The following is a 27057-nucleotide window of genomic DNA, read 5'->3' as shown; positions in this document are numbered from 1 at the left end:
ATCTCTTTCTGCTCCGTCAACGCTAGGATGTATATTTCGAGTCTTCCTCCTGCTCCTCCCGCAGCTGCTGCGGCCGCCATACTCGACTGGAGTAGGTCCTGCGCTGCGCCGGAAATGTATTCCTCGATGTGAGAGCAGCTACATCCGCCGTGTTAAAGAACCATGTTCTTCAACATCAAAACCTTTCCTCGCAGTATGGCTGCGTCGGCCGTCAAGCTCCGGTTGATTTTTTCCATAATAGATGCCTGCGACTGCAACTCCTTTATACCTTTCTGCTTCTTCTGTCAGCACTTATATGCGGCTTCACGGTTGCGAGCGCGGATGCGGTTCTTCTTGTCTTCGGAGCTGATTTCGTCCCTGACTTCACAGCCGCACTGGCGGAGGCAGTAGAGGCACGGCGGGCCACCGCAGCCTTCCGTTGCTGTGCTTTCGTTCCGGTCGATGAGGCTCCTGTTATTGTGGAGGAAGATGTATGCGTAGCTCGCGCGTTCGTTTCCGAGAGACGATGTCGACCTCTCCTTCGTTGGGGTTGCTCCGTAGTTTCAGCTGGCTGCGGCTTGGTTTCCTTATCGGTCCTGAGAAGCATGGGGGCGACTAGCGGAGAAACACTGCTTGTTTGTGATGATGCGATAGAGCTCGTCGGTGACGACACGGAGTCGCTCGCGGGCGAATCCTGACATCCTCGTGAGCTTTGAATGGACGACTCGAAAATGACCGAAAGAGACGCCCAGGAGTTGAAGTCAAGGCTGACGGCGCCACAAGGACTGGTTGCGATTCACTGACTGACGGTTTTTGCGCGTTCAACTTCCACTAATGCTGAAGGAAGAGCTAGGCCTGTTGGTTTTGTGGTTGGGCATACTGCTGCTGTAGGTGCTGCCGTTGCAAAGTCTTTGTCGATCGTGTTGGCGAAAGCGCTGGGGGGTGTTTCGAATAAGGTGCTACTCGTTAACCCACTTTGAAATGGACTCGCACCTGCCGACCCCAAATCCATGACTGCTGGGCCCAGCCGTGGACGAGGACAGAGAAATAGAGTTTACCAGGTTAGCTTTGGTTTACCAGGCTACGGCCAGTTGGCTCAGAAGGGCCGTTATAGCGTAGACTGTGCGGTGATGGCTGTGCTCTTCAGGTATTCTAAACTGTCGTAACAATTGAGCTCAATAGAATGGCAAGCTGCTAATTTCCTCGCCTGAGAAAGTGTTCTATCTTCTGTACAGCTGACATCTAGTCCAAATAAAGTTGATCGTTGAATGAAGAACATTTGTAGTTTAAGGAGGGGGTCAAAAGAGGAGATAATAGGTGCTCACTGAAACAAGCATGGGCACGCGGAAATCAACACACTTCCCAGCCCAGTCTTCTACATGGCATGGACATCTGCCATACAGTATGTATGGCACGGCATAATGGCATGGGCAGGACAAACCAACCATGGGCGGCTACTGTATGTACCCTATGGATCACAGACTATTCGCCTACCACTACAACGACTGGAGGGCCTCAGGGCCAGATCACTATGCTGAGAAAGAAAGTGGTTAACACCTGTGTGCTAGCACTGTACAACGAGGACCCAAAATGCTGCCCCCCTGTTAAAGTCCTGATTTCGTCGCCCCAAAGGAGGAGGTGCGGAGGTACGCTCCGGGTGAATTAACACCTGATTGGGTCTGCAGACTAGTCACGTCTGCGGCCTAGTTTTGCATGCCAAAAAAACCACGTAAATGCGGTCGTTTTCCAGCCTTCCCGGGCACACTCGTGACATTGTCTCCTCCTCTTCCTCTTTGCGTCAAAAATGTGCAGCCATAACGTTTACCGAATGTCCGGGGATAGTAATTGACCCGTTAGTCCGAGGACCATCCAGGTTCTAGGTGGCGAATGCCCCCGGATCGTAAATCGATTCATTATACCCAGCTTTCAATAGTTTTCAATAATATAATACGGCCATTCAAAGCTTCCAGAGAGCGTTGCGAGACTTTTTTTTTTTTTTTTTTTTTTTTTTTTTTTTTTTTGATTCTAGAAACGCCACAGTTGAATGAGCTCATGAGATCGCTCTCCCATTCTCAAGTTCCATTGCATCCTCACGTCTCCTGTTGTTAAGCAACGAGCCTTCTCCCTCAAGCATTTTCAAAACAACCCAAGTAATGGGAATCCCACGGTTACTGTCCATTCATGGCCTCCTCGTAATGGCAGACTGTGCACGCCCAATTTTGACCTATCGAGACCGAGAGACCAAGACAGTATACGGAAGGTTGTTCCGTTTGGCGGGGCCAACTCCGATGGGCTTTTCTGATTTCGAATCTGGTAAATCCCATAGTATCCACCCCAGCATATGAGACAGACTGGGGCCCCCTAGTCTTCTCACGGACAAAAAGCTCCTGGGATCCAATGAGTATCAGCCGCTGTACCACTCGTGCTAAGTTGTCTCGAGGGGCCAGTTGGCAATAGACACATGCCTCTGAGGGGAGTTTGCCAATCAGGGGACGGCCAAGACATTTTCTAGCCTACCAAATGGATCAGATTATCGGGAACAATCGAGCTTGACAGCCCGGTAAGAGAAAAATCGCTCCGAGGCCGTACCGAATGAACAGAAAGGTTGCAAACGCACCCAAAGCTCGCCAAATCCGCCTGCTTACACGCTAGCGGTATGGGGACTATGTGTCAGTGAATTACTCCGCGGTAACCGGAGGCCCCGGACGTGCCTGCCGATCATTGAAATTGAATAGGTACCTGTACCACTACCAAAGAGGCTAAGCTGTCTCCAGCGAGCCGATACCTTGAAAAATATTGGTTTTAGACGTCCCGCCCATGGGTTTGAGCGTTCCTACTATGATTTCGCCTTACAAGCCAAGAGCTGAGACAAAGGTCAATGCGCTTAATTCAGCTGGATCATTTGGGCAGACTTGTATTTCTACCAATCGCCACTAATCAATCCGGCGTTCATCTAAGAAGCCGTGCCAGGCTGGATTGAGGCTGATACAAGCTAACTAAAAGGCTTGATTATTCGGCGCTTCGGTTTGTGGCCGATCGGTCATCCCGAAACCACTCAGCTTCAACTCAGCCCGTTTGTAGTCACAGGTCCTTTCAGAGAACAAAGGTTCAACGAAGTGCTGATTCTCTGTCTTTCCAATTGTGACGACAAAGTGGACCCACTATTGTTGCTGGTACAATAGTGGCTTATATCCTTCGTCACACCAATTAGTCAACGTGGACTTGCTGCCGGTCTTGTGTCATCGTTCGCTTTCGTAAATTTTCCAAGGTCATCCCATTTTCTCTAAAGGAATTCCCTCGTCGCAGATTGATTCCAAGTGTGCAATTCCAAAGTGGCGGTCATCCTCCATCGCACTAAAACAAAGCCTAGCGCATTATGGATGATTATGGAATCAAAAGGAAGGTCACGAACTCAAATGCATGTGCGGGACGTTGTAAACCCCCATAGTTGCCTTACAAGTAAGTAGCCGACTACAACACGTTTTGTAAGACAAATAAGGGAATGTGAAACAAGGGAGAAAGGCTGGAATTCAAATACTGTTGTGTATCTGTCCTAACCGCGAAAATCCTTTCACTTTTTATGGCAATGAGTCAAACATATATGAGGGAGCGTTCTATAGAAGGTAGTTAAGTCTCTGAACAGGTTAAGATACAACAACGCCAGTGATACGCTTGAATAAGCAGTCCAACCCTCAAGCGATTATTTGTTGAAATCTTGCGGAACTTCTTCGTTTTTCGGCGCACAAGCTTGTCTTACGGCGCTTCATTGACAACCTTGTGCAAATTGACGTCGCTTTTCCCGAGAAATCTATCACTGATTCTTTCAACGTATACTGTACATTTGACCACCCGGAACAGTCCTAGATCTATCCTACTCGGTTGCCACCATGGCTGCACCTATCAGCCCAAACCAGAAGTCATCACCTCTACCACTAACGCCGTGGCGACAACACGGCGAGAGGGCTCGTTTGTCAGATAATTCGTACTCCGTCATGAGAAATCTTGAGAATTTGGAGACTCACCTCCGGGTCGCCACCAGGGACCAGCTTTTGCTCCTTCAAGCGAGCACTATTGTTCACAGAAGCGAAGGCAGCCAGCCCTTGGGAAGCACACCTGAGCTTGATCTAATGTCGCGGAGTTTGTCTAATCTGTGGATACTGAAAGATGAGCTTTAAGGCTTTCTGCCGCTTGTTTGGACACCGAAACTGTCAGGGAGCTTTGAGTGGCAAGTCTTCTAGCCGCAAAAAAATCAATACCGCATAGTAAAACAGATTAAGAGGGAGCATCAAGAACAACCTTGGAAAATGAAAGTGAGCATTTTTATAGATCCCAAAATCATCTTCTGAAGAAATAGATCTTTTCACGTCGTAATGGGGAAAAAATAACCCAGCGGCGCCTGCGGAGTTTTCCTGTTCCTCCCACGTTTCAGCCTTTCTCCTTCAGAGCCAATGTATCATGTGCTCAATCCCTCAAAGCACAGCAAAAACCGGGAGAACGCCAAGAGAATCGCGAATCGTGAGTCCAGTTCCTGGGGAGTTTGGTTATCAATGGTGCTTGAGAGAGAATAGGTCTTCTGCGGCTGATGCCTTGCGTGCGTTGCTGGGTCAGAAGGGCGAGAATGTCGTCGGCACTCTCCGTGTTGCCAGATGGAAGCGTAAGTTGAGAGGCAAACAAGAAACCTCCGAGAACGGGAACTTAAAACTGGACTAGACCAGAGAAGTTGCTGAAAAGTGCGGCAGGTGTCAAGAATCGATAGGCTGTGGCTCATACGGTTTAGTGACGCTATCGCACCAGGCTGTCGAGGGCTTTGAGAAGCTATTCGCACTCGAGACGAAGCTTCGACGGCCTTGAGATTCGAGGTCATGGAAGTCGTTCGCTGATCTCTCACCAGGACCATAGCCTACGCTTCGTGGTTCGCAGCTTATCTGACGTTAATCTTGGAAAGTGAGCATCCGTCACATTCCACAGTGAGAGACATGCTGTCCTTCGTGCGGATGTCTGTACCCGTCTCAACGGCGATCAGGCCTCGCACAACGTCTGCGTTTTGCTCTACTACTGACGAAAATAGAGGCTGTCGATCCAAAATTCACACTTTTTCCGTGGTGGGCAGTTGACTCTCTTTTCGCGCAGTGGCATGTGAGTGTGTTGGCCGTTCTGGATTATTCATGCTCAGTGTTGCACAAAAAAGAAAAGAAGAAAGAAAATCACGTCTGGTCGTGATGTGGCATCATTTTGTCAAGCGATAACAGTCAACTAACATGTCTGTCTATCCACTCCTGCACCGCTGAGCCTTCTCTTGGTCTGGCCCTGAGTGAGCATTTGACTTGTTGAGCGAAAACTTGCATATTTCAATATGCTGCATTAGGTGCGCCCTCTCGAATTTCGATTCGCATCCTTGGCCGGAATAAGGACAAAGCACTTCCAGCTTATCGAGTAGGTCAGATAACTCGGTTGATGGTCTAACATCGCGCTGTCTGAGGTTTCTTCTGTCCATCGGGCATGTTTTGCTTAAATCCAGGTGACGATGGAGGCACGAGTAGCAAAAAGCGTGATGGCATGGCGTAACTAAAGGTGCGACCATATGGCATTTGCAAATGGGACAAATGAGTCGGTCGTCAAAGCTTCCAACATACTCGAGTATTTCAAAACATAGATTTCGAGATTCATCAACGCCTAACGTAGACGGCTTCGTGTTCCCATGTCTCGCTACCTGGCGTTAGCGTGGGGCGGGGAGCGAGAGTATATAACAGAATCTAGGGCTGACCGTCGGGAGCTTGAGGAAATAACCAACTATCTTTTGATCTCACCGCCTGTTCTAGTACAGAGTTCACAGAGGGTGTTCTCGTCCGTGTGGAGGCTCCGTTGTGCGGGGAGGGCGGCATTTAGTAAGAGATTCGACGAGGAAATGAGGAGCGCGATGGTTGCACAGTTCACTTCCCACGAAGACTTCCCACGAAGGCGTTCTAAGTAAGACCGCTGCCGATAACGAGATGGATGTCAGTCTATGTAACAGCCATTTTGAGCAGTCTAGGGCGCTAGCGCCAGGCCGTGCAGGGCGCACTACCATGGGGCCCGTCTGACGTACCGATGATGGGTGCAAGTTAGCCAGCAAGATTCGGCAACCGTAGTTGTCGGTGGTCTATCCAAGTCACTCTGTGTCAATGCCTTGCTGCGAGCAGGAGAAAAGTGGACGTGGATATTTTATCACCATCACATATGGCAAAGGGGGGGAAGGAGTGGGGTACTAAAACCTGGCCAGTCACAGCGAGAGTTCTGGGGGATTGGATAATAGCGTCCACCGCCCACGCAAAGTCAACGTCGCACAGACGCGATACAAGGCACCCACTGTTAGCAATTGTTAAGAATATAGAAGGCTTCGGCCCATCGCACTAGCATCTTCCATCATCAGCCCACGTGAGCCAAATCTCACGATCATGGCGGTCTCCCTAGATGTAGGGCCATCGATCACAGTACATCTCGACGGTCAGGGCGAGTCCGGAAACCGATCGCCAAGGTCAGAGTGATGGAGCAGGTCAGCTACCAGGATAATGGTGAGCTTAAAGACGAGATCAACAAGCTTTCAAGTCTCGTCCAGGATCTCCTACGACGGGACGCCGAAAGGGAGTAGTTCCTGAAGGACTGTTTAAAAAAGATTGAATCCTTGGAAAGAAAACTCCGGGAGGAAAAACAGAGTTCAGCCCGGCACCAAAGTGGTCTAGCAAGCTCTATGCATGCTGTCGGCACAGAACCCAGCGAGACTGCTCCGAGTCTCCGACGGCATTCCTTGGAGACAGTTCAGAACCGACCGGTACCGGTCCATACATACGCGACGTTGGCAAGCCAGCCACTGGCCAGAAAACAAAACGAACCAACGCTAGCAAAACAAGTTACAAAGCGGGCGCCCTTGAAAGACTTACGCGTCTTCGCGCGCCTGCCCCCCGAAAGCCCGCTTCGAAACAAGAAGGCCTACGACATTTACATGTTCGTTCGAGAAAAGCTCGGTCCTCAAGTTCGAGGAGCTCTCAAGGGGATAGACCATGCCAAGACAGGATTAGCACTCCTACCTTCGTTAGCTAATGGCGCAAAAGTCTTGCTAGACAACAGTGAACATGTTGCTGCCCTTCTTCAGGCGCAAGCAGTCGAGCAGCGCGATGCGTGGATCCGGGCCTACATCGCAAACGTCCCTTACACCAGGCATTTTTTGGTAAGCATCACCGAGCTAGAAATCTCGTCCGAGGAGCTACTCGAAGAAATCCAGCTTACAACAAAATATGCCAGAAAAAGCATACTTTTCCAGAAAAGACGAAGTCGAAAGGCTAGGTACGGTTACAGCCTGGTTCAAGGCGGAAGCCGTAAGGCAACTACCAAGACGCCTCCGTTTGATGGGGGCCAGCGTTTTTGTGAACCTGCAGTTTCCGAAGGAGAAGAGGTCTCCCCAATGCCACCTGCTCTATCACACCCAAAGTGGTGAAAGGGGTAGTCCAGAGGAGGAACAAGGCACAGCTACGGGCCATTCGGGCCGAGAGAGAGAGAGATCGTGGAGGATTGCGACCCAGCAGTCGCACCAACAATCCCGAGAAGGAGGAGAATTGATGGACTGTATTCCGTCACATGGTACACAACAGGAGAGGGGGGACCTCTAGGATTCTGCAAATCATGCAAGCGAACGTGGCCAAGCGACCGTCTGCACACGGAACAGCACTGAATCTAGCGTACGCGGCTCAGATTGACATACTCCTAATCCAAGAGCCCTCCATTCGCTCGGAAGAGAGGAGGCTCACAAAATACCATCCTTGTTTCGAGATCTTTACCGCAGTGGATAACTGGGTTGAAGGCAGACCCAGAGTGCTCACTTACCTCCGCAGAGGAACGGGGCTACGGGGCGTACAAACACGCCCTCTATCGGTTCCATCCACGGACTTGCTCTTCCTACAACTCTGGTCCGGAAAGAGGGAACTTCTCACAGTCATCAACGTGTACTATGCCCCTTGTAGCTCGCTACGACCTGGTCAAGGAGTTTGGGATATCATAGCAGCCTGGCAACCTGGACCCCATGAACGAGTGCTGGTGAGCTTACCAGAAAAACATTCTCATAAGACAGAAAGATGCAGCTGCAGGAGGCAGATGGCAGATGGCAGAGTGCATGATTATAATTGATGCAAACGTAAGGGGGCGCCATGTTCCAACAACGCTGCGGGCGCGGCATATCCATTGGCACAATCGTGTCAATGTTCAGTCATTGACGCGGGGTGACCTTAGACGGCCACTCTTCCAATGCATGCCAAGACGGGGATGATGATACAAGCAAGTAGGTCCTGTATTCCCCCTTCGCATGTGCGGGGCAATGAGCATACAAAGAGTTGACATTCTGCTGCCCATCCCAGCAACTCACCTCCCTGATATTCATGCCAAACTCCGATGGCTTTCACTTGCGGTACATGCTGGCAGACGTGGCCGACTTGTAGGTCTCGCGATCAGCATGTAGCCGCGAAATTCCATGAGGTTCCCGACTTCGAATGCGACAGTTGCGACCGCTATTTCCAAAGTCAACAAGCTGTCGAACAGCATATGAACGCTCGTGACCACTGGGCTGATTCAGCCTCTGACGAACCGAATCACTACTGCGACTACGACTCCTGCTCCGAGGTTTTCCATGATGAGGAAGACCTGAGAAACCACGAGATCGAGAAACATTTCTATTGCGACCCATGCGACCGAGAATTTCAAGATTTAAACAGCATTAAGATGGTTTGTCATTAATCCAGAAGCCACTATAAATGTCTGACGTTTGTAGCATCGCAATAGCAAGCAGCATCGAGGTACAAACATATCTTGCCCTTTCTGTCACGGTCCATACGTGACTACAGGCGGCGTTTTCCATCATCTTGAACAGGGTGGATGTTCAAAAGCTCCCTTGGACCGGATCAAGGTCTACGAAGCAGTCAAAGGCAAGGACCCAAATGGTGTGTTGACCGAGCGGTTGCTTAATTGGTCTGGTTCGAGCAGTTTTGAGGCGACTCACAAGTCCTACAATGCCCGCGCTCAGGCTTTTGAGTGTTTCCTCTGCGGGAGTCACTTCGAACGCCTCGACTCACTCAACCAGCATCTTAATTCCCCTAAGCACCAGCACCAGCAGGATCTTTACCACTGCCCGAACAGAAGTTGCGGCAAGAAGTTCAGAACCTTGGCTGCCGTTGGTAATCATTTAGAGAGTGAAAGCTGCAACTTCATGCGCTTCGAGGATGTTCAGGAGACGGCTAAACGGATTTTCGACCCTGGCCACATGATCGCGTTTTAATCCGAACTTCATAGAAAGAAGCCGTTGTAATTTGTTGTAAGCTACAACGTATTAAAAATAGGATCTTCTAGTGTTTCTACTCCTTAGTATTACTGAATCGATTGCCGGGAGAAAGTTCCGAATTCAAGTTGGTCTGCAAAGTTAGCAAAGAAGCGGTAAGGGGGGATTGGATTATAGCCTGCAGGTTTATGAACACTAGATTTCTCACTGCCATGAAAAAGAAACATCATATGCAGGAGGCCGTCTAGACCCACTTTGCTACTCTGAAGGCTTATTCGTCAGGTCTAGGGAACGTTTAGCTTGTTACTCTCCGCACTTTTAAGTGAGGATCCCGCCTCTAGTTAACAACTCATCTTTCCGGTATTAAAAGTTCGACACAACCCCTCTCTCTTGTAGGTCGATCAGCCCAGTAAGGGTAGACAGGGACCACCCTGATCCATGCTCCAAAAGTGGCTCTTCAAAAGTCGAACGACAGCGGTTGGTTGGCAGAAGTCCTCGTGGTGGAGCACCGCCCTGCCGATGGTTCCAAACGGCTCGTGCCTGAGAGGCTCATCCAGCAGAGGTGTCCCTCCCAGTTGGACTCGGCCGCGTGAAGAAATAATCCAGACCGACCAATACCACGTCTTCGATATATCATTGAGGAGAACTCTTCACGCGGACTAAAAGTTCAATGGGTGGGGTACCCGCCGTCCGACAGCGATACGACGTGGGATCCTCCCTCAAAGATTCGCGAAATTGCTCAAGAGTCGTTCGACGACTACATCACCCGAAAGCAATCCGGCGAAGGGCATTAAGACATTCGTAATTATGTGGAGACTTCCAAGTCAGATATTACACATTGATCTTGTTCTGTTATCGATCTTCTAAACTTATAATCAAAATGTGTCACCCAAGCGAATCGGGCTTTTCCCTTCTGATATGCAAGGATTGATCTGCGATCAGAATTGAGGATGCAACGTTTCCGTTAACCTCCCTGCTGCACAACGCTATGTGGACGTAGAGTAGGCAGTCTGAGATCCTTGCGTGCCCCTTGCGTGCCCCCTTACCTACACTACAGTCAGGTGAGCACGATCGACTGGACAGTGACCGATATCGAGCCAGCGACTGGTGAGTAGGAAAGTATGAATCCTCCGGGCCCCAGCGATGGAACTTGCCACAGCACAATCCAACCGCGGTTTTCGACAGCGCCACCCCCGCCGTCCCTACTGGCACCGGACACCACGAGAAGGTCTGCCACATCGTCCTACTACTTATTCAAACAGCATCTACTGTGCTCACTGGAGACTAAACGAGATGGGATGAGCATAATCAATATTGCTGGCTGCCAAGCTGTTTTTGCCTGACAGTAACTACTATTTGCATCGAATCGACGTAAAGCCCTCACACGTCTGTGTCTGCGACCGGGAGACGAAGGTCTCTGAACAAACCAAAACCAACATAATCCTAATCAACAATCACCCCGCGACAAACAGCACGCACTGCTTCAGCCGCCGTAGATAGGAGGTCAAAAGGTGGAGAAGCAAGTAGAAAGGGAGCGCAATGGGGGCTTTAAGGAGATCAGGAAAACAGAAATGTACATGCAATCAATCAGCTCTGGTTACCCGGTTCACCGCGGGCGTGATAACGAGTATGTGGGTGGGCGGGGTGGGGGGAGATAAGAGGCAGCCTTCAGAATCAACCAACTATTTGCGCAAGGCAAACCTCCAGGCCCAGCCCGCTCCAAAGCCAACGATAGCGCGAATGGCGACAGACATAAATGCAACGTAAACGTGAATTGAGACTTTCCAAAGGGAATCGCTGGCAGGTAGCACTGCAACACAGAGGTTGCAGGGAAAGGTTCTTGATTCCCAAATCTGGTGCTGTGAGCTCCTTTTTGTGGTTACGCCATGCTGCATTGGGCTTCGCCAACAGCTGAGGCCTGACACTGCTGAATTTTACAGTATTCGTGCTGTTATGTATGCCTTCGAAAGCATCCAGATCGCGGTGAAAAACTTGTGGTACTGAGTCGAGGGCGTTTTTCCCCACCTAGCCGAGGCGGGGTTGTAGAGCACTGCTCCAGTCGACTACCATTGTCTGGTAGCTTCCGGAGATCCGGGACTTCATGGGGAACAAGCGTATTTGCAGCCGCAAAACAGCAATATGAGGTTACCCTCGACGACGCAGTACAGTACATGTAAGTGGTGGCGACTTATTGTCGAGCGGCGACTCCTAGACGCGCGCCCGTCTTCATCGCGTGCGGACGGGGAGCCGGGCATATCCTATCCCATCTCCTGCTACTGTAGCATCGCATGTGCGGCGGCGCTGAGACCCTCGCGGGGCAAGATGCTCATCACCTCCGGACGAACGTGCCTGGGCCGGCTTGCACCCTGGTGCGCGCTGAGGTTTAACACCGACTGGCTATGCGCATTGGTCAACGGTAAGGACTTGGTCTGCTTCCTCCCTAAATGAAGTTTCATTATTTGGCAGTAGACTGAGAGCTTGCAACCATTCGCGACTTCGCAGAGTTGGTACCTATGCGTAGTCCTCGGACTTATTACTGGAAGAAGACGAGCTGGCAGAACGTCATGTAATTGGCCAATCTTCCGATCCCACCAAGAAACTAGTTTGGCTTGAAAGCAAAACATTATTTACCTGAGTAAGCAAATGGTCAACCACAGTGGTCCTCCTATTTGTGTCGTATTGGGGTGTGAGCACCAGTAAGCGCCAACGGATAAGGCAACCTCTAAGTCGTTGCTTTTCCTTCATCATACCACTCACCAAGTAGTCTTGACCCCACTGTGCCTAACAATAGCGGCGTTGTTCGCGTTGTTCGCGTTGTTCGCGTTATGGGAAGTGGATATCAGCCAAACGGAGCGGCTGGGTCGCTGTGGCCGCAACTTGGCGACCGCGTGCAGCCCCCTCTCGCGTTGTGTACAGCAGCCTGCAGGGACGTCCGCCTGCCTGCGTATGGAGGGTTATCAACCACAAAATGGCAAGTCTGCACGCCCTTCCCACCCCTGGCGTGGTTTGGTCGACGGATACGCATCCTTTGCGCACTTTGCGCGGAAGAACAAGTGACGATTGGACACTAGTTGTATATAGCGCCCAGTCATAGAAAGTGTCGTCTCTTGTCGCCATGGCGCCTGGCATCCATGTCGATGTAACTGCTAGTCGAGGTTTTACAGCACCAACAAGCCAATCAAATAATCAACAGGCTAGGTGCAAATAACTATTTCGCGGCGGAGTCTTGGTTGCGTCGTAATCCAGCGTATCGTATACTTGAACGGCTCTTCTAGTATAAACATGCTATGCACTATAAGGGACAACCAAAGTGTCGGCCTGGGACGCCGATGGGGAAGGGGGAGGCGCTACTGTACTTTTCCTGTGCCGCTTGTGGCCCTTCCAACAGCCAGGCCTGATACAACAGGTGCTTTTCCAAAGGCGCCATGCCAAGCAGATCAGCGGCCGCATTAAACGACCCCTCGACTCCGTCCTCTGTCCTTTTGAAACAAAGATACACTCATTCGTCGCGGAACTCTGGTTGACCAACGAACGACAGGGCGCCTTTTCTGATAAGGAGCCTCTCACAGTGAAGCATGGCCGATTCTCATCTTTCATCACACGAAGAGTGCTCGAGCAGCCTTGCGGATCATCCGATTGGATACCGATGGCTGAAGCGGGCTACGCCAGTCCTGTATGTTCGTCACATTGTATTTGGTCCTTTAATACATCTGCTGGTCAAGCGGCCCAGCTACATCCCTATCCTAACAGAGAACGACCGAAAAGCCGACAGTCTGGGCAGGTAGTAGTCACACAGGTCAGCGTTCCGTTCTCAAGCAATGAGTTGCGCCGTTTCTTCGTCCATTCAGCCCTCCTCAGAGTCCTATTAATGGTAGAGGTAATGCCGCAGGCATCAAACTCGTCGAATAGTACAGCAAGGGTTTCTTGGTGTTAATCCATATGAACCAATGTTTCTTGTAGTACAGTAATAGGCAATGTCACAGGGCAAGAATCAGAATGTAATGTACAAATCAAGACACGGTTGGGTTGTTGGATACGATACTGGACTGCGGGGAAAGTCCCGCAGGGTTGATGAGTTGTGTACTTGCATGTTGCGGGCAGGTGCAGTCAGTGTACCCTCAAGCAACGAGGGATGCGGCGGGATTTCCCCCATCCACTTGCCTAATCAGAATTCTCCCTACGCGAGCGCCAACGTTGTTGGTTTCGGGGTTGTGCTCAGCGTATCCCAGCATGCAGCGCGTCGCTGGACAAGAAGATCCTTGTCTTCTTTCTGTCCCTCCGCAGCGCTCACCAGCAAATACAATTTCCAGGTGGTGACACGATCAAGATAGCTCCGAAAGTGTGGCAGGCGCTGTGTTTCATTCTGCGGTACGGTCTGTTGCCATCGTCCATCGGCCGCGCGTCCAGTGTATTGTTGTATGCACCGTTGCCGTTTATGAGAAGCAGTACGAGAAGCGGTACATTTTTCTCAATGTCGTTCTGTAATCTCTCCACATATCGACATCCCAATAGAGGAGTAGGATGCCTTGTCATGCGGGAGGCCGTCCGTCTGAGTTGACTGGCTGTCGTTACGACCACGTCAGAGTATTCACCAATCTCAGTACATGTCTTTCCTTTCCTTCTTCGCATAAATTTTGCCGCTACTTATGGCAAGCATTTGAATATTTGGCAACAAGGAGCCTTCATTACTGACGCAGCCACAAGTTCTTATCCCTACATTGTTTCCCACTCTTGGTTGCTTAGGTGCTAACGACGTATCTACCAACCGACAAGTCATTACTATGGAGACTGAAAGTTTGACTTCTGTTCACGGTGACATTGCCGAGGGGACCCTGCTCTCAGTCGATCAAGAACTCCCTATAGCTGATGGGGTCATTATCCAATTCCTCATGCAACGGGTGCCGGAATTTCGCAAGTTGCAGGAGCTTCGCAAACAAGTAAATATCATGATCAAAAGACAGGCTGATTTGACTCTGATCTTAGTGAAATTTATGTAGGGATGGAACAACCCTCAAGGCGATCAGTATTTTCGCCAGCAGCGCGATAGAGCCGACAAGGCCAATGCAAGGACTGCCAGATTCTTCTACAACATGATGCAGCGGATCGGACAAGAGGTTCACAGCGCCGTGGGAGCCTTTGCAATTCAGGACAGCAACCTATCGCGACCGATGGTTCTCGACATGTGCGCGGCCCCTGGAGGATTCCTTCACACAGCTCTCGAGTTGAACCCGAAAGCTCAGGCGGTGGCGTTCAGTTTGCCTGTCGAATCTGGAGGACACAAAATTCTTATTCCAAACAGCAAGAGGTTCCAGTTGAAGTTCTTGGATATAACGATGCTTGCGGCAGATATGGGATTGGTGGATGTACCCGTTGAACACCCAGATCACAGCAGTTTCTTGCCGCAACAGCTGAAGCCAGGCGATCTATTTGACCTGGTGATTTGTGACGGCCAGGTCCTCCGAACCCATGCCCGCAAACAATACCGGGAAAATCGTGAGGCTTATCGGCTGACAGTGACGCAACTGTGTCTTGGTCTCGAACATGCAAGACCAGGTAGCACAATGATTGTATTATTACACAAACTTGAGGCCTGGGACACAGTCTTACTTCTGAACACATTCAGAGAATTCGCCACTGTAGGGCTGTTCAAGCCGAAAACCAGTCATGCTAAGCGCTCGTCGTTCTACATGATCGCTAGGAACATTCAAAGTCAAGGACCCGCGGCCGCTCATGCGATTGCGAAGTGGAAATCAATATGGAAGGCGGCGACTTGCGAAACCAATGAGGAGTTTGTGAAAGTTTTGCGCGGAGGCGAACCCAGTGTCAAGGAGGTGCTTGACGAGTTTGGCTTAGAGCTCATCGTTTTGGGAAAAGACGTTTGGGCCACTCAGGTCAGAGCCCTTGAAAAAGCTCCTTTCATTAAGCAACGATCGTAGCGATAGCCGTTGGTTATTGCCTCAGACTCTTTCCAATGTCACACACAGACAAATACACGCCTGCAGACCTTTACTACGTCTGACAGCAAATCCGAAAAGGCAACTACAACGGATTATGATTGATTCACAACCTCGCACGTTGTTCTTTTCCAAGGAAGATTATCATAAAACTGCCGGATATGCTTCCCTGGTAGTGCCGCACCAACTTTCTTTGATAAACTTCCCACGATCGAACTCGACGCCGAGCGGGACTGCAAGAAATGGGGTGCACACCATTTGTGTCTGAGCCGTACAGGAGCCATGAATCCGGTAGTCGGCCTTAGAGCATTTAGCCGGTTATTGGGAGCAGATCATTACGAAGCTTCACGTGTTTACGTACACAACGCAATAGCACGTTGCGATACTCATCATCAATTCATAAACTCTCTTCACCGCATAATATCCCAACGAAGCACAGGCATATCTTTCCGATATTACGTTCACCATGCGGTCAGATAGCGCATAGATTTTCCTAGCAACTCCTCACAAAGCTGTTGCAGTAGGACCTTTTCTCACTTTGGGATTGGAGAAGCGTCGTTGGGGAGGCAAACCACCGAGGACGGAATACTGTCGACACTTCTTTGCATATGATAAACGACCTGGCGGGTTTAGGTCTATTTTCCCATTGGCTAATGCGCGTCATCGGGTCCTAGATAAAAGCTCTCCGACCGCCGCATATCCACCTTGTTCTGCCCATGAAAGCCCCGTCCGACCACTAGGGTTCATCATTTCAATCCCTAACCATCCCTGTGTTTATGAGCAACTCTACCACGGCCTCGTTTCCCACATTCAGCTGCCCACAAGAGCAGTGTACGGCCGTCCTTGTCTCTAGAATCTGCGTCCACTCTACAATCAAGTAGCAGACTCAAAACGTCATGTCCGTTCTGAGCTGCCCATGAGATCGGACTTCTGAGGCGACCGTCACTTGCGTCGATATCGACTCCTGCATCAAGTTGAAGATGGACCACCGCTACATGACCCTCTCCAACAGCCCAAGAAAATGCAGTCCGTCCATCCGTGTCTTTCAAATCGATGCCAGTGTCTGTTATACCAAGAAAGAGCTTGACTATATGATCGTGGTCGTTACAAGCTGCCCATGAGAAAGCAATCCCTTCACTGCGGTCTGCCTTGGCAATATTGACTTTCCCCGTCTTGAGCAGCCAATCGCAATGCTGGCGGGGCCATTTTGGACTTACCATATAAGCGGAGTCCAGCCGAATTCATCCGGTAAATCAATGCCTGAATCGAAATGTGCAGCTGCTGCGTCGAGGAAACTATGTGCAACACCACCATGGCCAGACCCAACGGCCCAGGAAAGTGGCGTCCTATCATCTATGTCTTTGGACAAAATATCCACCCGTTTCGTACCGAGCAGCAACTTGATGACCGTGTCGCAGCCATTCCCTGCTGCCCATGATAGAGGGGTTCGGCCCCTTTTGTGTGGGGCATCAATGTTGATTTCGCCTGCTTCGAGAAGTAGTTTGAGAAAATTATCATGCACCATCTCAGCCGCTCGCGAGAATGGTGTTCGTCCTCTTCTATCCCTCCGATCAAGCTCAAATTTTCCCTTACGGAGAAGGAGTTTCACCGGCTCAACGTGTTCGTTGGCGGCCGCCCAAGACAGTGGTGTTCGGCCGACATGATCAGCCGAATCCACATCGGCAACACCATGGTTGATGAGTAGTTGAGCGATCTCGCTGTAGCCCTGGCCTATGGCCCGAGAATGCTGTCCTACCGCATCCAGCTTCCGCTTCGATATCGATGCTTGCCTGTGTTGAGTAATAGCTCGACCGTGGTTTTGTGTCCCCCTATGACAGTCCAAAATAGCGGAGTACGGCCAAGGCGATCGGAGTCATGGATGTTGATTCCTCTATCTACTAGCAGCTTAACAATGGCGTCGTGCCCGTGCTTGGCAGCCCAGGACAGCAGAGTCCGGAGTTGAGTTTAGGGGGCTTCGGCCGGCTCTCCAAGAGATATGAGTTTATGACTGTGCTGCTCAATCCGAAATATGACGCGAGATGAAGCCCCGTGACATTGCCAGCAACACGCTGAGAATATCCGCGCCAGGGGCGTGCTCTCTCAATCAGTAGTGCCTGGCCACAAGCAAGGACTTTTTTCTCGCTTCGTAGAAAATTGATGATCGCTTCGTCTTCCTCCATCAAGCCTTTCTGAACGTGCTGACCCCAGTATCTCGCTGCCATAATCATAGAAAGGGTACCTTTTTACCCTCGCCTCAAAGTCCTCGTCGCTCTGGCAGGAGCCGTCGTTGAACGCGACCAACGACAAGTATGCCGCGCAGACTTTGCCGATCTTTCCTACAGCGTCGAAAAAGCAATTCAGATGTCTCAAGTACTCCAGCAATGAGGGTTGGACAAGTTGAATAGCGTTGCCTTTTTCATTCAATGATATAAATCCCTCGCAGGCCGAGATCATGCTGGCAACAGCCGGAATATTGTCGGGGTCGATTTCAGTCATAGCGTCCAGCTCCACGGCGATGGCATGCTATGCTGGAGCTCCTCTGCTGACAGTGGCCCTCTGGCAAAGGCAATGATTCTCAAGGCATCCTTAGCAAGTTGTTCCGAAGGCGACTCGTTGATTCTGTTGATGATCCCGTCGAACGCCTCTGTAGTGGCGTCTGGTCCCGTTGGAAGCTCTTTCAGCATATTTGGAGTGGGCTGGCGTGACACCCGACTCGGATCATTGCTATGGTGTTGTGATATCACTATGAGAGTCACGAAAGATAGGACGGAGCACGCCGTCACTCCGTCGCTGCTCTTCAACGTGGTCGGGCACTGAGCCGACCGTGGTGAGAGGGCGCCCATTTGCGTGCTAGGCATCCCGTCGCTTCAAGCGATACGCCGAGCGAGTTGGCCAGACGTATTGGCGGCAGCCATGGCCCAATCGGGACGATGTACGCGCGCGCCCTGCGTGCAATATATCGGCACACACCCCCATTCCGGTCCTGAGATCCGCCCTAGGGAAAAACGTGCGCGGCATTGACTAGAAGGTGACTCGTCAACGACTCCTGGGCGGGCCGGACCGACACTGCCGGCTGGTTCGTTTGCTGCTTAGGACAGGTTGCTTTCGTCACTAGACCAATGTAACAGGCGTTGAAGGGAACGCTGCAAGGGAGAAAAAGAAGGCTTGAATGACTGTGAGGCGAACAGACCGTTCAGAACGAAGCTACGACAAGGTTTCGATGGCGACCAGACTGAAAATCGCAGAGAAAGAGGGAGGTAGATGGCAGCCTGTGGATCCAAGGAATTTGATCGACCGCCACAACAGCGCGTACGGGTGTGACAAGCAATTGTCAAGTGCCAAGCTGTGCGGCGCTTAGCTACTGGGGTTGAGACGGACCATCATTAGCATCCTAGGACGACAGGCCAGCTTGCGGCCAGGCGCACGACTGTGCAATCTACGTGGCCACTATGTGTATAGTGATCAGGCTTGAAGTGCACAGTGCCCACTGGCGGCGACCGAATGCGGACTGTAAGCCACGTCACCGACAGCTCCAACGACACCTGCGTGGAGGAGCCCATGGGTTCTCTGTTGGGGCGACGCTGGACCCCGGCCACGGCTCAGGAGGTCAATGCACACAACGCGCTTTCCCCTGCGACAGACGACCAGGATGCCTTGCTGGACCCGGCCTCTCTACGCGCCCACCAGCGGAGGCTGTGTCGCCCGCTGACGGCTGCGGCTCTCACAGTCTGGTCATGCCAGGCAAAGCTGGCCGGGCCTTGGACCGGACGCGAGTCGCCTCCTGCATTTAGTATTAACGTCTCCAACCGACCATAGGCGCTTCTTCAGACGTCAGCCGGCAGCTGTATCTGCATGGCAACAGGAGTCGCATTAGTACCGTCCGCGCGCCTGTCTGTTGTTGCCGTAAGCCATCCCTTCACATTCACTTCAAGACCGGACCAAAGCACCTACAACAGGGCCCGGTATGTTTGCCCCGAGATTCATCGTACGTTCATCGAAGTAGCGTCGTACAGTGGCTGACTTCAGGAAGGCTCAGCATGATTATCACCAGGGACCTCTACGGGCTCATCCCTAATCTCGCAGATTGGATGAAAATGATGTCATCGAAGGGCCACACTGTCATTCTCTTGGGCAAAGACTTACTCCATCTGGCCGACAGCTCTTTCAACGACTCCTTGGACAATAGGGTGACCCTTAAGCTGTGGTTGGCTGTTGTTGCGAAAGATATCGGCATAGAGGACAAAGCCGGTGGCTACAGTTGTCGCATGTTGATAGGGGATGATGTGGTGCAGTATTGCTCGAAGCAGGATTTAACGGAAGCCCATATCAAGGGACAACTTCAAGGTCACGTTGGAGGTCGCTTGGTCCCGCTCCCAGGTGCCTACGAGAATAATCGCTGTCCGCAATGGTTCAAGGTCGACGGAGGGCCCAACATCGACCTGGTCTGGACCAGAGGATACGATACCGAAGAAGGCGCCGATGTATACCTGTGCCCGGTCGCATTCGAGGGGCGATGCCCTCAGGAAGTGGAGGGCTTCAAGATGTCCTGTGACCCGCTCACCCCGGGCTGGGTCAAGGGGGAGCCAAAGCACCCGCAGGACTTGCCCTGCTCGATTCCCTTCGTCTTCGTTGAACCGGACGCGAACGGTCAATCGAAGGAGGCTAGTATACTCCGATCTCAGCGAAGGACGTTTCAGAGCCGAAGCAAAATTCATTTGATCCTGAACGTCGCTTGTGGGAGGGGCCTCGAAGCGGAAGTAGTCATCGGCGGAGAGCCCTGGATATCCTTGGACAGCATCGTCTATGATGGCTGAGGTCAGTAGATATGGCTCAGGGGAGGATAATATCGGGTTTTCGTGGGTGGTCGAAGAAGCACCTTGGTTCAACATGGAACCGACTTCTCTCGATCCGCTGGGAAAAGACCGGCAATCCATGAGGGCACTGAAGGATGTTGTCACTTAGTAACAAGAAAGAGGAGTCTCAGACGAACAGCCGTGACATTGTTTATAATAAATGTAGTTCAGCCACGACTGGGCCTTGCTTTCATGGCCCACCCTAGTGGGACTCTGTTCGTTCTGCTGCGTCTCATTCATTCTAGTGTCTCCAGCTCGTCCTCCAACCAGAGCCCCGATAGACCATTGGCCTAGCTTGTAAAAGGCCAGAATCTCTGCCCAGGGAGATCAAGATAGAACTGAGAGAAAGATGTTGCATATGCCAAAGCTAGGTGCATTCGGCGGGGTTAGAAAGCGCAATGCAAGGTCGGGACACATATCGCAAAGAAAGAGAATCTTAATGAGATGAACAACGTTCAGCTTTTATGAACTACTGACCGTTGTAGAAGTTAAGCTTTGTGTCTGTTCCATGTTTGAGTGTGATACTTGCGATGAACACCTAAAGGAAAATGGAGGGTTGGGGAATTTTCTTTATTGCTTGGACAGGTGGATGTAGCAATGGTAAATTATCATCGCGAGTTGCTCTGATAAGACGGGCAGCGTCGAGCAGTTACATAACTGGCGCGTATGCTTTCCTGGCAGCGCTGCATCGACCCTCTTGGAGAATCGCTCGACCTTGTCAGGCAGCACGCGCTCATGTGACACTTTTGAACGTGCTACGTTAATCGTTGTTGAGTTCATCATTGGAAACTGTACCTGAGGTGTGGCGCCGTCTTTAGTCGCTTCGCGCGCTTGTGACTTTGCTTGCTTAAGCAGTTTGTCTTCCTCACTTGCTGCCGTCCACTGTACTGCGATGATGTTGTTGTCCTTGCGAAGTTCCTCCACCGAATCGTACACGCTGCGAATGTACACCTGTCCAGACTGCTGATGTGTTACGACCCAAGATTGGTTAAGCGCCCAGAGTTAGCCAACACATAACGAAGGAAACCGAACGGGAAAAGAACCCGATTGATTGATCTTAATATATTAGGCAGATGTCCCTTCTGGCCGCAGTGGAAAGATGCAGAAAGTTCTGCAGCCGAGTCTGTAAAGCTGTGGATGGATCGCCTAGGGAATGAGCACCCCTCCACGCTGACGAGCATGGCCAACCTAGCGGCGACATATAGGAACCAGGGGCGATGGAAGGAGGCCGAGGAGCTAGAGGTGCAGGTGATGGAGACGTTTAAGAGGGTGCTTGGAGAGGAGCACCCCGACACGCTGACGAGCATGGCCAACTTAGCATACATTTGGAAAGAAGAGAGACGACAAGGCGATGCAGTTCATCTTATGGAGGATTGCGCACGTCGCAGACAGCAAAGCCTCGGTGTAGAACACCCGGATACGATTTCTTCTATCTCAGCCCTCACAGTTTGGAGAGACCAACTGGAAAGAACTTGTTCCCAGCCTCTACGACGGAGCAACAGTACTAGTAGGAAAAGGTCTATTTACTTGTGTATACCATGTTTTAAATAGCAGGCACCGCCATACTTGTATCTATGGATGGAAAAGTGCTGACGCTGATACTTCTTAACTGGTAGTGTGTATTTGTTCTAGACTCTAGGACATGTCTCTCCGATTATGACAGTATATGCTTCACTTATGGCGGTCTTAACGATCTACCCCCAAAGCCCGTAGATGCACTTCCACTCGCATTCTAACCAAAGTAGCGATATTACTTGACGCCTGCTTAGGATAGTGTGCGGGTTATCCGCTCTTCATTGGCCTACCTGTAATAGACCCTTCACTGTAGTGTTGGCCATGGCACAAACTAGGAAGGACACGTGAGAAGGCGTTCATCCTGGGTCTTCATTTTAGATCAAGCAAATTCAAATGATTATCATCTCCGTTTACTGCAGGTCGCGTACCATTGCATTCTTCACTTCTCACCGCTCTCAACGGGACGTATACCGATGAGATTCGGGCTGTCTCTATCATAGAATCTACCGAACGCCTCTTTTAGATTTGCGTCCTCCAAGCAATCAAAATTCACTCCAGCATGTTGCCACAGCTGCGACACCACGATAACTCCAGTTCTACCCATGAAGTGCATTACAGGCGCACCCGTACTATTGTTCATTTCGTTCTGGAATAATTCGGCCACCTCACGGCTCCTTGCTCGGTGCTTCCCTGGTTGGTGTGGAGTGGCCAACAGTGCTACGTCCAGACTGGTTAGCATTCTACCGACCCGCATTAAACTATAACAACCGCTCGGTCGTACTCACTTGTTGCCACCGTCGTCGCGACAGTGCAGATCAGCAAATAAACCACAACCCGAGATTCCTTAGATAGTGGCTCCAGCACCTTTGCGTCTCCACCTGTGTTGTATGCATCGATACACAGCGGTATGAACCACTTAGGCAGTCTATTCATCGCATCGTCCCATTCCTTACTCCCCTGATCTCCCTCCGACGTCGACTGGATCCAAGCAATCTCCCAGTTCAACTCCATGGCTAAAGCAGCCAGCATCCCAAGCCGCTCTACTGTAACCTCAATAGAAAGAAACTGAAGCAAACTTGGCGCAGTCGTTCCATCGCGTGATATCCTGTGACGTGGTGGCGAATTCCAGGTGAAGCCCCAGTCTTCGGGGTTTAGCAACCTGCCTTTGCTAAACGCAGCGTGTCCGTGTACATTGTTCATATTCAACACAACTTTGCTGCCAGCAAAGTAGAAACACGGTAACATGTATAAAAAAAAATTATAGAATTGTAAACCGCTTGAGGTTTCCCGTTCGGCTCGAGCCAGCGGCCCTCCGTCCTTAAGTAGGTTCTCACCCCAAAAGCGCCCTTGCCCTGCTTCCTGCATTACCAGGGCGGCAGATCGGGTCCAAAGTCATGGCGCGAAAGCCGCTCATCACAGCCGCTGGACTGGTCTTGGCAAAACGCACTTGACATAGCACCCCCAACTCAAGTATGGCTGCTGTGATGAACCCCAGTCAAGACTGGCACTATCATTGGCCAATGAACGGCAGGACGCGGCTTCTATCCCAGACCGCTCTCGATGACGCCATATCAGATCCTGCAGCAAATCAGGGCATTGTATGCTATCAACCCAACCACGGAGGGCGTTGCGACTCTGACAACCAAAGCCAGATCCAATCGCAAGGTTACTTCCGTCTCAAAACCAATGAAACACAAACGTTGGAGGGAACGCAGCAAGGAAGAAAAACAACGCTTGAATTAATTATTGTGAGGTGAACAGATCGTTCAGAACGGAGCCACATTAAGGTTTTGATGGTGACCAGTCTGAAAATCGCAGAGAAGAAGAGAGGCTGCGTCGATGGCAGTCTGTCTATACAAAACTGTCGATATAGCAGGACAATTAATCTACTCTGGTCGACCCCATTCTGCTGGAAGTTGGGCAACAACAGCGCGTATGGGTGCGACAGGTCGTTGTCGAGTGCCAAGGAGTGCGGCGCTTAACTACTGGGGTTGAGACGAACCATCCATCATTGGCATCCTGGGACGAACGCTTGTGAGCGGCCGTGCGCTGGGCGAGGACTGGAATCGCAACAGGCCAACTTGCAGCCAGGCGCATCGCTGTGCACACAATCCAACCCTGAGCGATACGCTCGTCGGACGAAATGGCGCTACCCTACAGGCAGATAACTGCTACCAGGGTCGCCAGGAATGTGTGTCCGTTCCGGCATGCACACCAGGTGATGGCGCAACATGACCGTCCGCAGAGTACCGAAGTGCAGAGTGCTCATCGGCGGCGACCGAACGCAGGTCGGAGGTCACAAACAGCTCCAGCGACACGCGCGTGGAGAATCCCATGGGTTCTCTGTTCGGGCGACACTAGGCCCAGGAAGTCAACGTACACAAGGCGCTTTCCCTGCGGCAGACGAACCAGGATGCCTCGCTGGACCCGGCCTCTCTACGCACCCGCCAACGCATTCAACTACACGCCCAAGAGGCTGTGTCGCTGCGCCTGCTGACGGCTGCGGCCCTCACAGTTTGGTCATGTGAGGCAAAGCTGGCCAGGCCTTGGACTGGACGCAGCAGTCGCCGCCCACACGCCTGTGCGACACCTTCTCCTGTAAAAACTTCTTCTTGGCAACCAGTGTTAAGATTTGTTAGGTTTTTGCAGGGCTTCGGCCCGCCTGTCGATCGGAGCCGGACTGCGTCGAAAACGAAGGACACAATCGGAGTAAAGCGACGAGGACGAAACGACGCGACGCAATCGGATCCACGCAAAGAACGACGAAGCATATTGGTTAGTAGGAGGGATACGCCGTGTCGCTTGGCTGATAGTAGCCAATGGACAAAAAATGGGTCTCTCTTTCGAGAAGACGATGCGAAGATAATGGGGAAGTCATCAATATGCTTCTTCTCTTCTCGAGTTGGGCTTGGCCTGCTCTTTTCTCCGTGGCCCGGTAACGACAAAAAGACCCAAGTCGCCCTGACTCACCCAGTACTAGAATCCCTTCAGGAGGTACCCTTGTTCGATAGCCGTACATTCAATTTAGCGAAACGCCTGTACACCAGACTGCTTTGTTGGGTTGGGTCCATATGTGAGACAGGTCAGATTGACACACCCTACCGCTTCCTGGATCATCAATATATGGTGTGGTGCGAGGAGACTAGGAGTTCTGCGATTAACATCAATAAGGCCTTGTGGACTGCAATGAGAACTATGAATCTTGAACCCGTGCGACCAGATCAATGCTAGTATTATTTTTGCCCCCTGAATCTCAATGAATATAAAGATGATGAACCTACCGTCAGCAATCTGGCTGCAAGCCTAAACTAAGTGAGACAGGTGAGACTCTTCGCCGCATATTCGACTAGGGGAGCTTGAAGGTTAAGGAGCCATATGCAACTGACCGGACCCCCTCATTGTAGTTCACCGAGAATACCACCCAAGAGAATGCCAACATGCCACCGGTTTTGTTGGCTACGACTGGCGAGGTCGTCCACACGAAAATAAAGCTCCTGATGAGACCAGTGCTACCGTTGGGCGTCAATGATGCTCAGGAGCAGATCAGGGAGGATTTTCGGCCAAAGCCGCATGGTCGCGTTTCACGGGAAGATGCTAATTGGCAACAGACCGCACCACCGTGCCGTACTATGTCAAATGTCGAACGAGTCTTTTCCATATTACAGCACACATTGACATATCTTCAGCTGACAGCTTGCTCAAACACCAAACTGTATCTGTTCCTGGTGCACCACCAAAAACCACAAGGCTTTGATCATTGACTTCACCAAAGCCGCGTTACCGGTTAAGTGGCTTGGCATCAGAGAAAGAGCACAGGGCCAGCCCACTCGGCAGCTGAGATATGCCGAGCAGGTGACGAAACTCAATGCCTGGGCGGTCGTTGTGTAGGAGTGGGAGCAAATGGTGTTCGGCAAACCTCTTCGCCGCCTCGTCCCCAGCTGTGTCGTTTTCGACGATGAAACTGGAACGGTGATGCGTGACGTCTGGGTTTGATCTTCTAGTGCCGCTGTTGTTGCCGTCTGTATTGCCAGCAACATTGTCGTTGCCGCTTTGCCATCCTTCAGTCTAAGTTGCATTTGAGACCGGCCATACGCGACCGGTTCGATCCGAAGGCTTTACTCGCTAGTACGGCATCCCTGGGGTCCGGCTCTGGGTACGCGCCGTAAGTTCCGTAACGCTGATGACAATGCCAAAATTGGGCTCCGCACCTTTCATCGCCCACAGCAGATTGCTTTCGTTGTCGGGGCGCACGCCAGCGGCTAGATGGTGTTGGCGTGGTAAAGTGCGCGACCGACACAGTACCTAGCCAGACTCGAAACTGACTATTACGGCGCCGACGACAGCGTCGCATGCCAGCCAGTGAAGCCTCGCCAGATGTCCGATGCCGCCTTGTTGCCATAGTCTGGCCCCTGCTCGAGGCACTGCACACCCGCCGTCACGGACTCTTGGACGGCCCGTCGTACAGCCGGCGCCGGCGATGACCACGCAATCTGAGCTGGATCCCGGTTCGCCTACGTCTTCTTCTGTCGTGAAAATGCGGATCTGATTAAAAGCACCCATATCAACTGCGACTTGTCATTTCTTCATCGTGTTTGGTCAAGATGCCGAAGCTGTTGTTGGCATTGGGTTACCTCAGTCTTTTCCAGCACGCTGTGCATGCTGTCACAACCAGCTTTTGGCTAGTGGCTCAATCTCGGCGCATATACTAGGTTACGTGGTAAGGCTGCATGTAATTACTATGTTTTAACTGCAAGCCACGCGGAACAGGAAGTGGCCACTTTCCATGGGCTTGCGGGAACTGCGCTGGAAGCCGGACGGACGGCTGTGCTTGCAGTACATAGACATGCTACGCCCGTAAGGTCGTTGATAAAACGATGCAGCTTCCTTTTGCATCAGTGATGCCCACGCGTTCGGCCTCCTGCAGCTTCATCGTATCATCTTGTAGGAAACTTGCGTATGAGCTAGCGGCGAAACAGTTAAGTAGTCGGGTGATTGGAGGAAAATCCCGCCGCTTCCTGCAGTTGTTGGGGGTGCTGACTGCCCCTACTCTCCCCGCTATCCAGGGGCCAGGGATTGAGGTCATAACATCAGTACTCCATTGTACGTACGTGTTGGAGCAGAGCAAAGCAATCACACAGGCTCTGACTAGACTAGACCCTTGACCATGAAATTACCATAGGCTACTCGAAGTACCCGCTCCGCACATCGCCTTAGACTGCACGGTGTTGCAGGGGCACTTCACTTGCCTGTAGGCAATCTGTCGCGGCGGGATTAGTCCAGGCAGAAGAAGGTACTGTCCTTTTCCTGTGTCCCAGACACTACCCTCGGAAGTTTCGAGACCGGCAAGAATCTCCCGAGCAAAGAAAACCACGGCTCTACAATCGGCGTATTTACCCCACCCACCCATCACGGATCATCAAATCTTGTGCCCTGATTGAGACACAGCTCAACTGCAAAC

At 51.4% G+C, this 27057-nt stretch overlaps 9 protein-coding genes across 9 annotated transcripts; 6 read left to right on the top strand and 3 right to left on the bottom strand.

Annotated features, from left to right (window-relative positions):
* Positions 1-5245: 5245 nt before the first annotated feature.
* On the bottom strand, positions 5246-5861 carry CTRU02_215439 (TRAF-type zinc finger; the record flags this gene model as incomplete). The annotated part of the gene is made up of 2 exons (XM_036723862.1): positions 5246-5685; positions 5744-5861. 2 exons carry the CDS (start codon positions 5859-5861, stop codon positions 5246-5248), a joined length of 558 nt encoding a protein of 185 aa, XP_036584545.1.
* Positions 5862-6502: 641 nt separating this feature from the next.
* CTRU02_215438 (uncharacterized protein) lies at positions 6503-6607 on the top strand (the record flags this gene model as incomplete). The annotated part of the gene is made up of 1 exon (XM_036723863.1): positions 6503-6607. The coding sequence occupies one exon, from the start codon at positions 6503-6505 to the stop codon at positions 6605-6607; it is 105 nt and encodes a 34-aa protein (XP_036584546.1).
* A 99-nt stretch (positions 6608-6706) lies between these two features.
* CTRU02_215437 (endonuclease reverse) lies at positions 6707-7450 on the top strand (the record flags this gene model as incomplete). Its single annotated transcript, XM_036723864.1, has 1 exon — positions 6707-7450. One exon carries the CDS (start codon positions 6707-6709, stop codon positions 7448-7450), a length of 744 nt encoding a protein of 247 aa, XP_036584547.1.
* A 947-nt stretch (positions 7451-8397) lies between these two features.
* On the top strand, positions 8398-9277 carry CTRU02_215436 (zinc finger protein; the record flags this gene model as incomplete). Its single annotated transcript, XM_036723865.1, has 2 exons — positions 8398-8727; positions 8774-9277. The coding sequence occupies 2 exons, from the start codon at positions 8398-8400 to the stop codon at positions 9275-9277; spliced, it is 834 nt and encodes a 277-aa protein (XP_036584548.1).
* Positions 9278-14058: 4781 nt separating this feature from the next.
* CTRU02_215435 (uncharacterized protein) lies at positions 14059-15213 on the top strand (the record flags this gene model as incomplete). Its single annotated transcript, XM_036723866.1, has 2 exons — positions 14059-14214; positions 14275-15213. The coding sequence occupies 2 exons, from the start codon at positions 14059-14061 to the stop codon at positions 15211-15213; spliced, it is 1095 nt and encodes a 364-aa protein (XP_036584549.1).
* Positions 15214-17723: 2510 nt separating this feature from the next.
* CTRU02_215434 (uncharacterized protein) lies at positions 17724-18089 on the bottom strand (the record flags this gene model as incomplete). The annotated part of the gene is made up of 1 exon (XM_070206461.1): positions 17724-18089. The coding sequence occupies one exon, from the start codon at positions 18087-18089 to the stop codon at positions 17724-17726; it is 366 nt and encodes a 121-aa protein (XP_070059839.1).
* Positions 18090-19083: 994 nt separating this feature from the next.
* Positions 19084-20045, top strand: CTRU02_215433 (uncharacterized protein; the record flags this gene model as incomplete). Its single annotated transcript, XM_036723869.1, has 2 exons — positions 19084-19193; positions 19262-20045. 2 exons carry the CDS (start codon positions 19084-19086, stop codon positions 20043-20045), a joined length of 894 nt encoding a protein of 297 aa, XP_036584552.1.
* A 1176-nt stretch (positions 20046-21221) lies between these two features.
* CTRU02_215432 (kinesin light chain) lies at positions 21222-21635 on the top strand (the record flags this gene model as incomplete). The annotated part of the gene is made up of 1 exon (XM_036723870.1): positions 21222-21635. One exon carries the CDS (start codon positions 21222-21224, stop codon positions 21633-21635), a length of 414 nt encoding a protein of 137 aa, XP_036584553.1.
* A 403-nt stretch (positions 21636-22038) lies between these two features.
* Positions 22039-22610, bottom strand: CTRU02_215431 (uncharacterized protein; the record flags this gene model as incomplete). The annotated part of the gene is made up of 2 exons (XM_036723871.2): positions 22039-22316; positions 22385-22610. The coding sequence occupies 2 exons, from the start codon at positions 22608-22610 to the stop codon at positions 22039-22041; spliced, it is 504 nt and encodes a 167-aa protein (XP_036584554.2).
* Positions 22611-27057: the final 4447 nt, after the last annotated feature.

The sequence above is a fragment of the Colletotrichum truncatum genome (assembly GCF_014235925.2).
Source record: "Colletotrichum truncatum strain CMES1059 chromosome Unknown Contig_0016, whole genome shotgun sequence".
In the NCBI taxonomy this organism is placed as follows: domain Eukaryota; kingdom Fungi; phylum Ascomycota; class Sordariomycetes; order Glomerellales; family Glomerellaceae; genus Colletotrichum; species Colletotrichum truncatum.
The sequence above is the reverse complement of the archived record's forward strand: the minus strand, read 5'-3'. Positions and strand labels throughout refer to the sequence as shown.